The 16,210-nt window shown below is 40.7% G+C and overlaps 1 protein-coding gene across 5 annotated transcripts in view; it reads right to left on the bottom strand.

The window, feature by feature from the left end:
- Nucleotides 1-1,499: 1,499 nt before the first annotated feature.
- FARS2 (phenylalanyl-tRNA synthetase 2, mitochondrial) overlaps nucleotides 1,500-16,210 on the bottom strand; it is a 236,499-nt gene continuing 221,788 nt past the window's right edge. For all 5 annotated transcript variants that reach the window (XM_050323188.1, XM_050323225.1, XM_050323217.1 and 2 more), the window contains one exon: nucleotides 1,500-1,828. In XM_050323188.1, coding sequence (XP_050179145.1) covers nucleotides 1,690-1,828 — 139 coding nt within the window. In that variant the 3' untranslated portion in view covers nucleotides 1,500-1,689. The remainder of the gene's footprint in view (nucleotides 1,829-16,210) is intronic.

Raw genomic sequence — 16,210 nt, 5'->3', positions numbered from 1 at the left:
AGATCCACATAATCTGCTGCCCCATGTGGCAGCATCGATCAGGCCCTGTCTTGGAACAATTACTGCTCAGTGCAATTCAAGGAAGTGCTCCTGCTCTTCAGTGGTCCTCACTGAGAATCCTGAAAAGGCAAAGGATGAAGGAGACAGAGAAACATCAAATGGGCTAGGCTTTATTTAAGGATCCTAGTAGATGATGGTTTAAAAATACCCAAGTAGGTTTTTCTGGTGCCTAAATGGCACCCATTCTTTTTGCCTTGTAGAAAGTCTAGCATACTGTTTTCATAATCAAGTTACTTGGATAGCAAAACAATGATTTAGATTAGGATTTGTTTACACAGCTAAATATGTTGAGTAATGAAATTAAAATGAGCTCTCTGCTTCTGTCACATCTGCAATAGTGACTGGCTTCTTATGGTTGAGTACAAGCCTGCTGCACAGATGTTTCTTGATAAGGTATAAATCTGTGTTAGATGTTGTTTATTGCAGCATTTTTATTGCCTTCTTCCCTAAAGGAGGGAATGTTGCCTGCACAGCAACCAGATGTGACCTGCAAGACTGTACGAAACACCATTACAAGCAAAAACAGGTCCCATATTCCATATCAGCATCTGCAATGGCTCATCAAGTATTTATCAGATCATTTGAACACTTCTACAGGCCCTAGCATCATACCATCACCAGAATTTACTTATTATAACCTGCAATGAAAAAGGCAAGCATCCTGTAAAGCGACTGGTGCCTCAAATAGCGGGAGATCCCATTTTAGCTTGGTTTTCTGCCTTAAAGGTCAAATTCCTGAGCAGAACTGCTACTAGAAAGTAAGATACTGTGATAGATCAAGGCAGCTACTTTTCAGGGCATTGTAGGGAAGATTCTCTTTTCTGCCATCCTGCCCCAGGTGATATCAATCCTTTGATGGTGACAGGGGAAGAGACTTATCTTGTACTGGTGCCTATTTGAGAAGTGAGACAAGGGAGTTTCTTCCCTGGGGATGGTGCCCCAGCTTAGAGCACCTCACTAAGTCGCTCTGCTCCTGTGGGAGCAAGAGGATCTAACAGGAAAAACTTGCCAATGACCCCAGCATTTGAAGACAGCCAAGCCTGGCCCCAGAACCACATTGGCTCCTTCTCTGTAGCTGATGAAAGTAACACACATGGGCTCTGAAGGTAAGAGAGCCAAACCTTGCAAGATGTACTTCTTGGAAGGCTTCTTGAAGGAAAATCTGACATTTCTTATTTAAAAAAAAAGGGGGGTGGGCAGCAAGATGGGTTATTCTTCCCTGAGCTAATCTATGTCTCTGATTTGCTTCACTTGTTACACAGACAGAAGATCCTGTCAACACAGAAATAATGCCAAGTATTTACGGTTTAATGGAACCCAGGGACCAATTAACAACACAGAAAACCACCGGGCAGTGTATTTCTTATCGTAACAGGAGGGAAATCTTACATTACTGCTGTTCCCCCATTTCTTAAAATAAAGCACCAGCGCTTCGTCAATGATTTCTCAGTAGTAATGTTTATTACCTGCTAGTTTTACCACTGCCCATTTATCAATCGCTTTCCATGTTCTACGTTCAGTCACAAAACCCCTCTCTTTACTTGCAACCTAAAACCCCGAAAAGAGAAATAAAAAGAGAAAAGAAAGAAAGAAAAAAGCAACCACCATGAGGGTTTCAGACCAGCAGTTCTAGAACCTGCCCTCAACCCCAAGTTCTCGAACTGCTGACTCTTCAATAGCTCGATGGATGCGATGCACCTCGTCCTGCGTCAAAGTCCTCTCTGGGTGGCGGTAAACGATCCGGTAGCAATGGCTGACCTTCTTCGTCCTACAAAACATAAACCAAAAGAGGACTCATAAATACATGTGCCTACAAATGCAAATACAAGAGGCCAAACACTTACCCTCTGGATCATTTTTATTTGTGGTCTAATTTTGTTCCTGTTGCTTGAAAATCACCTTAATGCTAAAATACACAGTCCAGAGAGGTGGGACTGAGCTGAATTTTAATTTTTGCAGAGGCCTTTGCTGAAGTCCACCTTATATCTCAACTTTTATTGCAGTCGGGGAGCTTCTTACCAGAGCAAACAATCCCAGGAGGAGGGCTGTGCTTACTAACACCACTGATCTGCTGCTGACACCACATCTATCTCACTGTCTCATTTCAGTGCTAATGGGGCTATTTGAGGGAGCACTGGGCACACACACCCAGCTCAGATCAGTGGGGCTGGTGGTGATGGGCATAAGGAAAACACCGTGCAACCTCTGTGCGCTGGAGCGTGGCATTGCCAGCTGACGTGGGGCATCTCATAGCCTTACCATCCCGGCCTCAGCCTGGGGAAGGAGACTGAATGAACAGCTGCAAAACAGAGTACAACATTTCTTTCTCATTTCTTTGCCTTCACTGGAAATTAGAAACAGGAATGAAATGCATCTGAAGTATTGTGATGACCAAGTATCCATTTGTGGGAGAAGGACAGAGATGGAGGATGAAGGCAGTCATCACTCCCAAAGTGGAGCACCAAACAGCAGTGCAAGATTTCTTACCCTGTACTATGGAAAGAAAAAGACAAAGGAGAACAGGGAAAAGGAATAGTGAAGAGGGTATGATGGGGGCAAAAACTATTTATGAGTTGCTGGTTAGGCAGACAAATTAATGAAAACACAGGACAAACCTGTGAGTAAGAGTGAAAAAAAAATCTTGCTCTCCATGAAAAGCAGGCTGGAGTACCTAGCTCTTGCAAGGGCATCTCTGTAATTGGAGTGCTTGTGTTACTGAATTTAACTGGTAGTTCTGGCATACTTTTTAGTTTCAAATGGAGCCCACACAGCTTCTTCTTTCAAAGGTAAACAGTCACTTCAGTGAAAGAGAGAAAATCTGAGGGGAAAAATAATAGGAAACCAGAGATCAAGTGCCAGGGAGAAGGAGCTCCCAGACTGGCAGAACTCTGCATTTAATAGCACACAAAGGCATTCAGCAAGCTTTGGGTCATCTCTGTCCTGAAATTGTTTCATGTTAGAAACCATGTTTATTACGACTATTTGATTAGAACTAAGATTGTAAGTGTTCATAGACAAAGACAATTCTCAAGATATTAATTTTAACCTCAAATCCTACTAAAACCAGGCACAGATAGTTTTTACCTCACAATAGCTATTTGATACAATTAGTTTTTACCTCAGAATAGCTGTTCCACTCGACATGGGTGGGAAGCTTGCCCTGCTCCCACTGGCAGTTTACAACAAAAAAGGTTACTTCAAATTAAAGCATTCCTCCTTCTTTTGTGTGTTCTGAAGATAAAGCAAGTTAAATCTGGCTGGCATTGGAAAGGGCAAACGCATTTCATAAAGTGTTAAGCTGACTGCAGTTAACTGCTAAAAGCCAGCCAAGAGCTTTCCCTGTGTGCAGGTTAAATGCTGTAGAAAAGTGATCCTGGAGAAAAGAAGGGGAGGTGTAACTGCCGGGAAGGTGTAGCTCTGCTCTGCTCCACCTCCGCAAAGCAGTCGAGAAGGCAGACCTGGGGGAAGCAAGTAAATGGAATAACAAGGGATTGGCCAGATGCTACATCGTCAGTAAGAACTTTGAATGAGACAGAGGGATAATGAATCGGGGCTCAACAGAAGCAATTTCCAAAACCAGGCTGGCAAACATCACTACAGCTGCCAGTATTTCAGTTTTTAAAGGTGTTACAGTAATACACCTCATAAAAAACATCTGCAAATTGCTTTGGCTGAAAATCTCTTTAGAAGGTGTACGGTCACAGGCTTGATCCTGAAGTCTGGTAAATATTGGGAATATAAATAATAATGGCCAGTCTTCGCGAGCGAAGATCCGGGGAAGGTCTTTCCACCTTCCAGCCTGCGCATTGGATTTTTTAGGTGAGACACAGTGTGCGCGGAACTGAGCCCACCCTTTAATCCTAAGGTTCATCTGCCGGGGCCAAGCGAGCTTGGACGGTGGCAGTGAGGTCCTTAGGACGTAGGTGGGTTGCCTTTAAGGGCTAACGAGCCCCACCTGCCCGGGAGTGGCCCTGACCGGGAATCGAACCCGGGTCTCCGCGGTGATAGCGCGGCGCCTTTACCCCCTAGACCACCAGGGGCTCCATTGGGGGGATATATATTTATTTTATTTTAATGTGATGTAAACACAAGTTTGCTTAATGTAGGTGTAAGCTGATATAGGAGTATCTACAACATTGTTTCTTCACTGGTCATAGTTAACTGAAGGTGACAATTAATCCTGACTCACGTGTTTCTGTATCCCCTCTCCATCCATCCCAGAGAGCCATTCATTCACGAGGCAAATGAAATATGCCAGAATGGGATGATAGTTTCTTGTGGGTGTTGTGGAAAACCAGCAGCTTTAGGAGGTATTTAAATTAGGAAAGTGTGGAGGTCTTACAGAACAACACAGGACTAGAGTTCTGTTAGCTGCATTAGAAGTTAAGCATTGGTGCGGGAGAAATAAAATGAGGATTGCATTAAATGTAATTAATCTAAATTTAATTATAGGCAAAAAATGAAGTTGTAACTACACATGGCTGGCTACACAAGAACTCATGTGGATGCAATATTGGATGCTACATTTTTCTCCCACCTTTTAGCTTGGTTTATTTGCATCTTTGTTACTAATTAGAAAGGAAGAGTATAATGGTTCAATGCTATTTCAAGAAAAGGCACATTGTAAGTTTCAAAACCTTAAGCATTGTTTCCAGAGTTCTAATATTAACCTTTCAAAGCAGATGGGGAAGAATACTTCTTGTCTCTCTTCCTTCCCCTAATACTTCCACCCCTCCCACTCCCAAATAAAATACTGAGACACTGTGATTAATCCCTGCCATGAGCTGCAACTGAAAAAAAATTATTGTCAGCAAATACTACCTTTGCTCATTCCCTTTCTTGCTTTTCTTTTGTTCTGCAGAGCCATAGAGTGTTTGCCTATCTTAAAGATGGCTCTGCTAATGCATAATGAACTCTCTGCTGCATGTCATGCTGCAGCCTGACAATACGGAAGCTGTAGCTCTCTATCCTGAGAAAGAAAATTTTGAGGCCAAACCCTAGAACAGCAGCTTCACTGGGTAAAAGAAAAAAACCCATTTAGGAGCTTAGCAGTGAGCACACTGGGCTTTATTTGCCTAAACTGCACCGCCAGACAAGTCCACGCGGTTTGCAGTCACGCAGACTCCTCTCCATTAGGCTTCAGCTGATCTTAGTGTCACAAGTCTCCTCTGCACCAGCCTGCGGCTTTCAGGTAATGAAACGCAGGGAATACAGTGAAGCACTGCTCAAAGGGAAAAGGAAGACAGGGATTTATTCTGACGCCACGGGAGGAAACAAGATACGGACCATGAACAAACACTGGAGTGAAACAATGCCTAATGCTCTTTTGTATGATTTTGGGAGGAAACAGCTTTGCCTCACGTTTTTCAGGACTGTCACGCAGCTGCCTCCACGCGCTAGGGAGCTGCTCCCTGCCAGGTCAGAGTCACGGCATGGGGTCAACCTGAAGGTCATTGTGTACGTTTGGATATTTCAGCTTGATATCTAAACATAACAAGAAATTAAGGGGCCTTAGTCTGCCCCTAGTCTAATAAAACCAACATGAAAGCAACATGAAACACTGGCACTAGGGCTATAATGAAAGGGTGTGTTAGGCAACAAAAATTAATACATGTGTGTTAGCTTTCCCTTCATGGAAAACCACAGAGGGATGCTTTTAAATGCTACTTGTCTAGAAGCTACCAACAGCAAAGCACTTAAACACCCTTACAGGGGAACCTGTCTCAGTCATTATATGAGACTAATCCCAGAGTCATTTGGTAACCAAAATGTTGCATACAGAATAAATGCCTGGCATTGGCATTTGTCTCTTCTACATGCAATACTGTAACAAGAATGAAAACTTCTCCATCCTGTACTGGAAGAGGGAGATAAAATGGGCAGCAGTGAGTGGGGAAAATCCCTACTGTTTAACTGTGTTTTACTCTCCATTTGCCTTAAAGAAAGCACAGAGACTTCTGTAGGGAGGTTATCCCTGCTCTTTTGTGGTGAGAACAACACAGAACCACACACTTTTCTAGAAAGCTGGATTTACTTTGAGGAACAGAAAACTAGAGGAGACAATCACCCACAGCATGAAGGAGCAAAAAAGAGTACCATCTCTTTCATATGCTGAGCAGTTCACTAAGCAGTACTACTCACCACCATACCTATTATTGCACCTTTTCCTACAGAATACTATTTAAAATGAAAGATCTACGCATATGGTAGCACAAATATTTGAGATTATTCTCTCTCTGTTTAGTGAGTCGTGTTAATGAGGTTCTTTGAGGGTCTCCCAATTCCTGCCCTGGCAGTTTGTATCCTAAAAACCCTCCAAAAGATTAATCAAGTAATTCCCTTGCATAAACCTTCACACAGTACTCAGTGACCGCTACACCCTTCACAGAGATCACATCATGCTCTGAGCATGCATGGAATGACCTCAACGAAGAGAAAGGCTTGTTTTGTTTGCACCAGTGTCCTGAAAGTGGTGGTGCTGGGAAGAAACGAAAACACTGTTTCGTATTAGTAGTATCCTAGTAGAAAAAGCCATGCGGAGAGCACAGCTTTGGTTTTGCTTTGTGGCTCCAACAGTTCCAGAATGGTTCACATTTTAAGTGGAAATGGGGAGGAATATTAAACTGCAAGAAGGAGATGCAATTAATTACCTGTTCCTTTTTGTTTCATGCTTTCAAACCACATCCATCTCTATGATAGTAGACATAACTGCTAAAATATCCTACTATAAATCTTAAATCGACAAGTGGCACTCTTTGCTAAGAAGTACATCATGGAAAATGGCAAAAGGCTTCTGCTGTATACCTTATGTCAGTAGCAAATAATTCAATTACCACGGTGATAGGCACATAGAATATAGCAGTAATTCTCTGAACAAAGGTCTTTCCTAAATATGCATTCTCATCAGTCCTTTCAAATGCTAATACTTCATCTCTCTGGAAAAGCATATTGTATACACATCATATTCTTTAAAAGGGACATGTTTTGTTTAAGGTGATTTTGATGCCAGTGAAAGGCATCACCTCCAGAAGAATGGATTGTTTTAAACACATGGAAAGCAGAAAATGGTCATTTCTATTGCACCTCTCTTCCAGCTGATATCTGACAGAAGGATGGTTCAAAGATAGTTTAGGTCAACATAAGCATGTTGAGACTGTGAACATTATTTGACCACTGTGGATTTTCTTGGTGGTCACTTAGAAAGAGATGTATATTCACTGACATACAGTTGGACTGAAATACTGTTCTTTTCTTTCACAAAACTGAGGAAGTAGTGGACTTTTTGCTCTTTTCTAACTGGACTTGGTGAAATCTGTATCTGAATACCAAAGCCTGAGCCTGCTTGACCTTTTCATTCTTTCTTTACTATTAATTCCATTTTAAGCTTCTCTCCTCATGTAGGAAAAAAAATCAAAATTCTGTTAATAGCCAGATTACTGAGAGAGATAAAGAGCACGGTATGGGATATAATGACAAAGAACATAAATAACACCTTCTACTTAAGATAGTGAAAGGTGGATGAAAAATGAAAGCACTTGGAAACTTTTCAGCTTCTCAGTCACTGAGACACTGGTAGATGGCCATGTGTAAGATCTAAGCCATCGTCCAGTATTCAAAACACAATGGATTCATTAGAAAGCTTTGATCATGACTTCCTTTTTCTGCCTAAACCTATCAACTTATTTCTTGCATGCAGGAAGAGATACAAATAGATAAATATTGAAAAAAAATATTTCATAGGCAACACTTGAAAGAGGAAGTCACCTGGCTGTAAGATGTACTCACTAAATGTTTTGTGAAACAGTTCAAGCAATTACTTGTGCTTTGGCCCAGCACTTTGGCCTCTAGCGACCTTTTTTCACTCCAACAGATCACCTTGGTTTGTTGACACAGGTCAGCGAAAGAACTAATGTGAGCAGCGCAGGGGTCTTTTCTGCTAAACTTTTGTAAACAGGTTCAGTCACACAAGAAACTGAGAGAGTATTTCCCTTGTGCACTGTTACAGTAGTGTCAGTAACCAGCCAAAGATAATGTCAACCCATCTCAGATCCAAGCACTTCCAATTAAAAAGCTCTTAAGCCTCACAGCACCAACAGTAATGGAATCTATTACATGCAGACAACAATGAAATATCACTAGGGTGAAGAAGTACCATTCTCCATTATACTAAAAGAAAATCCAGAGTACCCACAGGATCATAAGCTAATTGTGATACACACTTTTGCTGCCACCGAAGGGCAGAAAAAAACTGCTAAGTCAAGGAATTTGGGATTGGGTTTTTTCTTTTTTTTTTAAAGACAATAACTCATTGATTCCTTGAAGAAAACAATGATCAGTGGTGGTAAAGCAGGTATGAAAACAGTTCTCAAGGGGATGGATTTCACCATCGGTGATGACTGCTTGTCCTATCTCTGTCTCTTTGGTGAAATCATCTACTAAACACAGGTGACAGAAATTTTCATCATATCTGATCCATGCCAATACTGAGGAATCCATTTCATGTGGATTGAAAGTTGGATGTGACTGAGAGTTACCCCTCTTGTAAGATGAACTTTGTGCACTCAGTTCACACTGGGTCTCCTCCACTTTTAGGGGCTTACCAGTCCATCGAGTGAGTCCGTTGCAAATCCCACTCTAAATCCAGGAAGATTCAAGAGTAGGCTAGAGGCTGAATATCTTCAAGACTTGCCTTGTCAGCATAGTAACCCCAGAGCACTCATCATGCCAGATAAATTCAACACCATGCATGGGATGATCTCTCAATTTCCCAAGGCTGAGCCCTTCAGCCATGAAAGAAATCCATGCAGTAGTGGGCACGCACATAAAAACCAGAATGTGTGCAAACATGTGAGACTTGGAATGGGGTACAAAAACCTACATTTTCCTCAGCATTATCACTATGACAGGAATAAAGATAGAGAAAAGCAAACTTTCTGATACAAACACACATACACAAAATCCAGTGAAATAACTTCTACCCATTGCGGAGGCAAATAAGAGAAGGTTGCTTGGTAAAATATTTGAGACACTTAATTTTATGTACTAAACATAGAAAAATAATTGGATGCTGAAAGTAAGAGAGAAAAATAAATAGTCTCAGCATCAGACAGGACAGAATACAATACCTGTTCTGTGTTCAGCACAGGGGTTTATTTTGCTTCACTTTCCCTAGGTTTGACTCAAAAGTTTCCATGCCAAAGGCTTTTCGAAGTCTAATCTTCTTTTCATCAAAACAAAATACAAGGGGTAATACTTTTTGTTATTTGTTGTTAAAAAATTGACCATTGGAGACTTAAACATTCTCTAACTGAGCAAAAAAATGTACAAAATAACTCGATTTGATACTGTGTCTCATGAGAACTGGCATCTAAGCTCCTTGACTTTCTCCTTCCCTGTTTAGTTCAGAAACCTTGGCAGGACTACATTTCCCATGAGAGATCAAGGCAAAAAATTCCTATGATGGATCATGTCCTCTTTCTGGAAAGAAACTTGGCTGACATAGCTGATACTGACATACTGAGGAGAACAGAAGCAAGCACTACCTGGAAGTCCTGGTAGAACTGGCAGCTGAAGCATTTTGGCTACCAGCCAGAAAATTGTTAAAGAAAAATTCACATTTTAAGTGAGTAAAACAACAACAAATCAACATATTTTCTGTCATTGACGGCTCTCCCATTTTTTCCACATTTTTCCTGACCTCCTAAATCCCTGGTAATTTAGTGGTACAAGAAGGTATCTCTGGCAGCAACAGGCTCTGTTGTACTGGTAGAATTTCATGACTTGGGTATCTCATTCACAACCCCCTGTGCCCTTCCAGGGCAACCGGCTAGTACCAGATCAGATAAGGGACACAACCTGTCTCTGTTTCGAGGAATCTGAAGACACAGTGTTTGCAGAGTTGCTGTTGCTTCTTGTGCAAAGACATCATATTCATCTCCCTCTGAGCCCCAGTGTGCAAATAAGAGGATAGAGGAAACCCTGGTCATACATCTTTCAAACAGTAATATTAATGGTTCCACTAGTGGTCATTAGGTGCCACCGTATCACTCGAAATTTTGCAACCACTGGCAGCTGAAATGCCACCTGTACTTATGAGTGACAACCCATCTCAATAATCTGAACAAATCCAACAAGAGAGGTGAATCTGGAGTCTTTCAAATGCTATCTACAATATTTATAATAAAAATGTTAAGTGTGATACCTTGTCAGTTCTTCTGAGTGAAAGATCAAAGACGAGAAGTATAAATATTTAGCAGTTTTTTCCACCAACTAGATGTTAATACTAAGGACTACAAAAAGTATTACTAAAAATAACATTGCTGTCAAATTAAAACATATTTAATAATTGAGTAAAAAGAGAATTTATATGAGAATTTAAAACAATTCATTCTCCTAAGAAATGAAGATGGATGGGAGTGACAGCTGGTTCAGATGTATCTCCGCTGAGTACTAGCAGAAACCAGAGTCTGCAAAGTTAGATAGCAGACAAGTGCATGGGAAGGTCTGAATTCTGTTTTGGGCACTTGTAGAGGATTCATCACTGAGATTAGTGGTTTTGTCTGCACCAGGCCTAGGAGCTAGATGTTTAAGTTCCCTCTACACTTGTTGAGAGTTGAAGTAAAGAGGAATGTGGCTCTGGACTCAGACCAAAAACCTAAATGACTTTGCCAAGGTCAAATAGCAAATTGACAGAGAGAGGGAACTTATGTAAGTGCAGGTGAAGACCCTCTGAGTTGCCCTTCTTTCAGGTTACTCTTCCCATACACACATTTCCAGTCACCTTTCTTTTCTGCAAGTTGTACAGTAGTTCTGGAAACAAAATAGGCCATGGCAGAAGACAGCAACTCATCCCATATAGAGTAGACTGGTCAGGAACAGTGAAGAGCCAACAACAGGATAACCAGATATGCTGCTTGTTTAGTGGCAAACTAAACCCAAGAGAAAACAGGAGAAAATGGAATGGTGAGAAGAAGAATGGAGAAGGAAGACATGAGTTAACCTGAGACTAGAAGACAAGAGGGACTTTAAAATTGAAAGCAGAGGTTAAGAGAAATCACTGGCCCACTTTTTTTTTTTTTTTTTTTTTTTTTAGGAAAATCAATTTATTAAAAACACCTGCCCTGCCCCCCTGGCCAGCCTGCAGCACTAGAAGGCAACTTAAAAATATTTGTAGCTCTGTGTGTGCAAATATAGGGGGATTCTCAATGGGACTGCTTACAGTACATGTCAAAGCTGGTGAAAATTCTGCAGCCACTTGTGCAATCAAGTGTTGTTTTAATATTTCCTTACAGTCCGTATGATACTTTTCCTTTCAGAAATGTCAGGTTTTATGAGCCTTAATCTGGCTAACTGGATTTGTTTTGGAGATGCAGAAATTCCCCACTTTCCCTCCCTGAGGATAGAGTGGTTCCACACAGATGGTCACAAGAAACCTGTTCTCATCGTTTTTCTGACAGCTGCTGCCTTGGGAAGACAACTCAGAAAAAGTCCTCAAAGTAAGGATAACTATTGGCCAGCAGATTAAACTACTGTTAACACACAGGAAAACACTCTGGCCGTTCAACATTTCTCTTGGTAGATCCCATTTATACAGGTAATACATTTGGACCATAACACACAGAGAGTCCAGACCTTGTAGGTGAGGTTTTGAATGTAATGATGGGGAAAAGGTCCCAACACTATTGAAAGTAGCCAAAAGATGACAACATATGCCAATGAGGTGCACTGGCCAGAGCTGTTACAGCTGTCAAATGAACATTAGTTTGGAAAACTCTAGCTGCCATGTTTGGTATGTTGCAGCCTTAATATTGTGGTTACTCTTCATGAAGATAAAAATGTGAATGTGATCAGAGGTAGGTATAGTGAACACCTCTTACAGTAAGATAATAAGAGCATCATGCAATAAAACATCATGTGGACATGAAGACTAAAAAGTCAGGGCACAAAATGGGATGCATGATTCCATGAGTACAATTAAATTATTGGTCTGCCACTCAAGAAAGGAAAGAAAGACATTGAGATATTACACTAGGAAGATCAAAATACAGTTTTGCTATGACTCTACAAAAAAAGCCAAGTGATTCTCCCACTAGCAGGAATTAATATCAGCAAAGAAGGAATGAGATTTCAGCAGAGAACAGGGAATACACAGGGAGCACCAGAGTAAACCAAATGTTCTCAAATTGCCCAAGACATGAACCTTGCCCTAAGATATTTTAGGAATGAGTAGAACAAATATCAGAGCTGCTATCAGTTGTCTTTGAGAGTTGGTAGAGGTCAAGTAAGGTAAAAAATGTTTGGAAAAGGTCAGAGTGCTTATTTTTGAAAAAGTGAAAAAAAACCCTAGGAAGCCATAGAAACTACAGACCATTTGCTTCTACTTTAATCTCCCAGAAAGACTGGTGCAGCTAATGAAATGACTTGAAAGCACACAATGGAAACAAAAAGTAAAAAAATAGAAAACATGGATGTATTGAGCAAATCTAGTCAAAACAACCGAATTTCCATCTATAAAGGGCTAACAGGCTAATAAATCAATAATCAATCAATCAATAAATAAAACAATAAATTCCAGGAATTAGCAAACACTGGGGGGGTAGGTGTTTGTGGGGGTGTGTGTATATGCATATGGCACATATTTTCACAGTCAGCTAAACCAGATAAGAAAAAATGGTCTAAGATCAACTTGTCACAAAACAAGGATACATTGGCATCTCCAAGCAATTTGTTTTTCAGACAAACCTGAAAAACCTTAGGAAAATAATTTAAACATTATAATAAAAAAAAAGAAAAATACTAAATCCAATTAATAAAATTAGGTAGTAAAAACCTGTCTCCCAAAATGTTTTACGTTGGAGGGAACTGCATAATGTAGATGAGAAAATTGGTGATCCATACTGGTGATTACTACAAAAAGGTGATATTGCAAATGGTTGCAGTAGTTGTCAACAATGAGTTGTTTCTGGGAGGATTTATCCACAGTTCAGCCAAATCTGAAGGATCATTCTTGCAGGGTTCTTCAACCTGACTCCTGGAGATGCAATATTTTCACTAATGGAATAGGTGAGGCAGCAGAAGTGTTTGTTAACTGGCATATTACATTAAGCTGGGTAAAACAGTAAGCATAACTGGAGACAAGATTGGAATAATCCTGACAAACTGAAAAAGCTGAATAATTCTGACAACCAGACCAAGTGAAAGCTGCTGTATTTAGCCAAGAACAACAGTCTGCATGCACAGAGGATGGGGAAGCACTAGATATACAGTATCACTACACAAAGCACCTAAGGACCACACAGAATCATGAGCTGAAGGTGAACCTGTGATGTCACTGTGCTGCTTTAACCTAAACAAGCACCACTCTGGGACGAACCATTGGAATGCACATGGAATGACATCCTTCTGCCCTACTCGACACTGTGATGTTGGCTAGGTTGAAGTACCCTTTTCACACCTCAAGAAAGATGTGAGGCAACTGGAGATCACTGGGGAGCAATGAGAACAAGCAGATGTCTAGGTAACACAAATTATAAGAAAAGACTGAGAGAACATAGATTGCTCAGCCTAAAGAACAGAAAGCATGAAAACATGCTTCAAAGACATAAAATGCTGCTGCACAGTTAGGTAATAATCTGTTCATCAACATTCACAAGCAGCAAGAGATGAAAGTAATGATCTCATATTGCAGAAATATTCAGCCTGAAAATTCGCTTGGAAAGGCAGTGAGGTCCCCATTGCTGGAAATCTTTAAGGACTGGTTATACAAGTGTCTGTCAGCAATGCTATAAGTAGAGCTGATCCTGTTTTGGAGTAGGAGGATGAACTAGGTGGCAGTACTCTTCAACTCTTTAGCATAACATAATGTAACGGCCTTTAAAATGCAGAAAGTTACTTGAGTAGCAGAGACAGCTCAGTGTAACTGCAACTTATCACACATCATGTATTTGTGATGTAACCTCTTCAGACCAGCAACCCTTTCATTAGCCCTATAGACAAATGTTGAAATACAGCAGATAAAAAAGCTAAGTGCTGCTCAGTTACCTTTCATTGCCTAAGTCAATAAAAAAACCCCATCCAACCAAATAAAAAAGCCCAGAAAAGTCCACTAAATAAGACAACATCCCAAAGGGAAATTGTCACTCAACTGCTTGTCCCATTTGCTTCAGGGCTGAGAAATGTCTTAGGAAAGCTCTAAGGAATAACCACAGAAGATGCTGCATATCCTTGATAGGTTGAACTGCATTTTTCTCTTCTAAGCTTTTCTGAGTTTATATCAAGAGGTTAACACTCCGCTTTCAGCTTTCCAACTTCACATTCAACCCCAGGCTAACTGAAAATAAGGGCAAAGTCCTCTTTCTAACAAAACAATGTTGCAAACAAGCCAGTTGAAATTCTGCACTCCAAGGGAATTCAGGGAAGTCCACGGAATAGAAGACATCTGAGATGCCAATCCTTAAATGAAGAAGACATGGCTGTTTGGTCCCAACCCTGGGGACTATGGCATTCTGACATAGAAACTAATTAACTTTATGCACCTGTTGCATATTTACTGTACCTGTTCCTTATCTATACAATAGCTGTGAGGAAGGAGCTGCCTTCATTTTACAGACCTATGCTGCCTTCTGCAGCACAGAATGAGAAGCCGCCACAATAACCCCATGTGCTTGTATAAGAGTATGTGTATGTAAGTGTAAGTAAGTCTATGTGTACATTGCTGCAAGGGCTAGTTTTTTATTAAGCTTTGCAAGTTTGTTTGGACTGACGAGATCACCGGTTTTTGGGAAACCTTGATATTTACTAAGTAATTTTCAGGGATTAAATATTGATCTCATACAAATTCCATTGCATATGTTTTCTTCTGTTCTTACATGAAATGTGAAGTCGCCAAGGAACAAATAAACTATTTATGACTTACCCTGTACAGTAACAAAGAATGGCTTAATGTGGACACATACTACTTTGAAAGTACTGCAGCCTGTTGTTCCCTGAACTGCAAACTCTCTTAGCCAAGTTTAAGATGTATACTCTCCTTTCTCCTCAAAAAAAGAGATCAAATTCTTGACATGACTGCCTGAATCAGAGCAGAAAGACTCACACATGCCACAGGTTCCTGCACCACAGTCCCACAAACATGCCTTACTTGCAGGTAATTCAATGTAGGTGACAATTACTAATCTACACTGCTAACTGAAATGAACTAAAGTTATCCTTACATTACTGACTTTCAGAGTTATAGAAGAGGTGAATGGTATTTATTTTTCGTAAGATGTAGCCATTTGGTGGCATAACCTTAAACACCATCTTCTCTGCTTGTAGATCTTCTTTATTTGAACTACAGTAACATACAAGGAAGGAGATGCTCCTTCTAAGATTATAAGTAGCTACATATAAACAGTCACCTTGACAAGTGTCACAGGGAGGTTACACCACTAAGATCAGCAGAGTTTGTTCTCTACTTTGCATAGTTTGACACACCAGGATGGTTGGTGTTCTAACATTATGTTTCAAAACATACACAGTACCAAAGAATATGAAAATATGAGAAGGTTGCAGTGCTATTCATGCTCCCTTCTGCATCCACCATGTCTCTCCACTGCACTCACATGGACAAACTCTCTCCCCGGCCAGTGACACTATCTCTCTGCAGAGATGGCTGAACCAACACAGGTGCAGTGTGTGTGGATTCAGTGAGACAAGTACCTCCTTAAAAGAGGGATGACAGAGGATACACTGTAGCCCTTAAATAGGAAGAAGATGGAGACTATAATACCCCTGTGACATTTTGCACCCTGGTCTCTACCAAAAGAGGGACAAAGAGACACAGTTTGGACAACCCAGTAAGATCAGATTGCTGAGCAGCATAAAGTAGATAATGGGAGAGAGATATCTGCAGATCCCATTTCTGAAATCCACACATGATACTGATCCACCGTATCATGATACTTGACACCACTGTTATTTTACTTTACCAATCCACTTGGGGAAGGGTTAAAGTGATGTCACCCCCAACACAGTTAATCCATCACAGAAGCCAAAGCATCAGTCCAAAGCACAGTTTGCAAGGGACTTGGACAGTTATAGGCCAGTCAAAACATTAATAAGCACTTCTAAGCTGGATCAAAGCTTTCTTATGTTGCCGGCACATTTGCAC

This window comes from Myiozetetes cayanensis, unplaced genomic scaffold (genome assembly GCF_022539395.1).
Source record: "Myiozetetes cayanensis isolate MyiCay16 unplaced genomic scaffold, myiCay2020 scf1, whole genome shotgun sequence".
NCBI lineage: Eukaryota > Metazoa > Chordata > Aves > Passeriformes > Tyrannidae > Myiozetetes > Myiozetetes cayanensis.
This window is presented reverse-complemented; position numbering and strand designations above follow the sequence as displayed.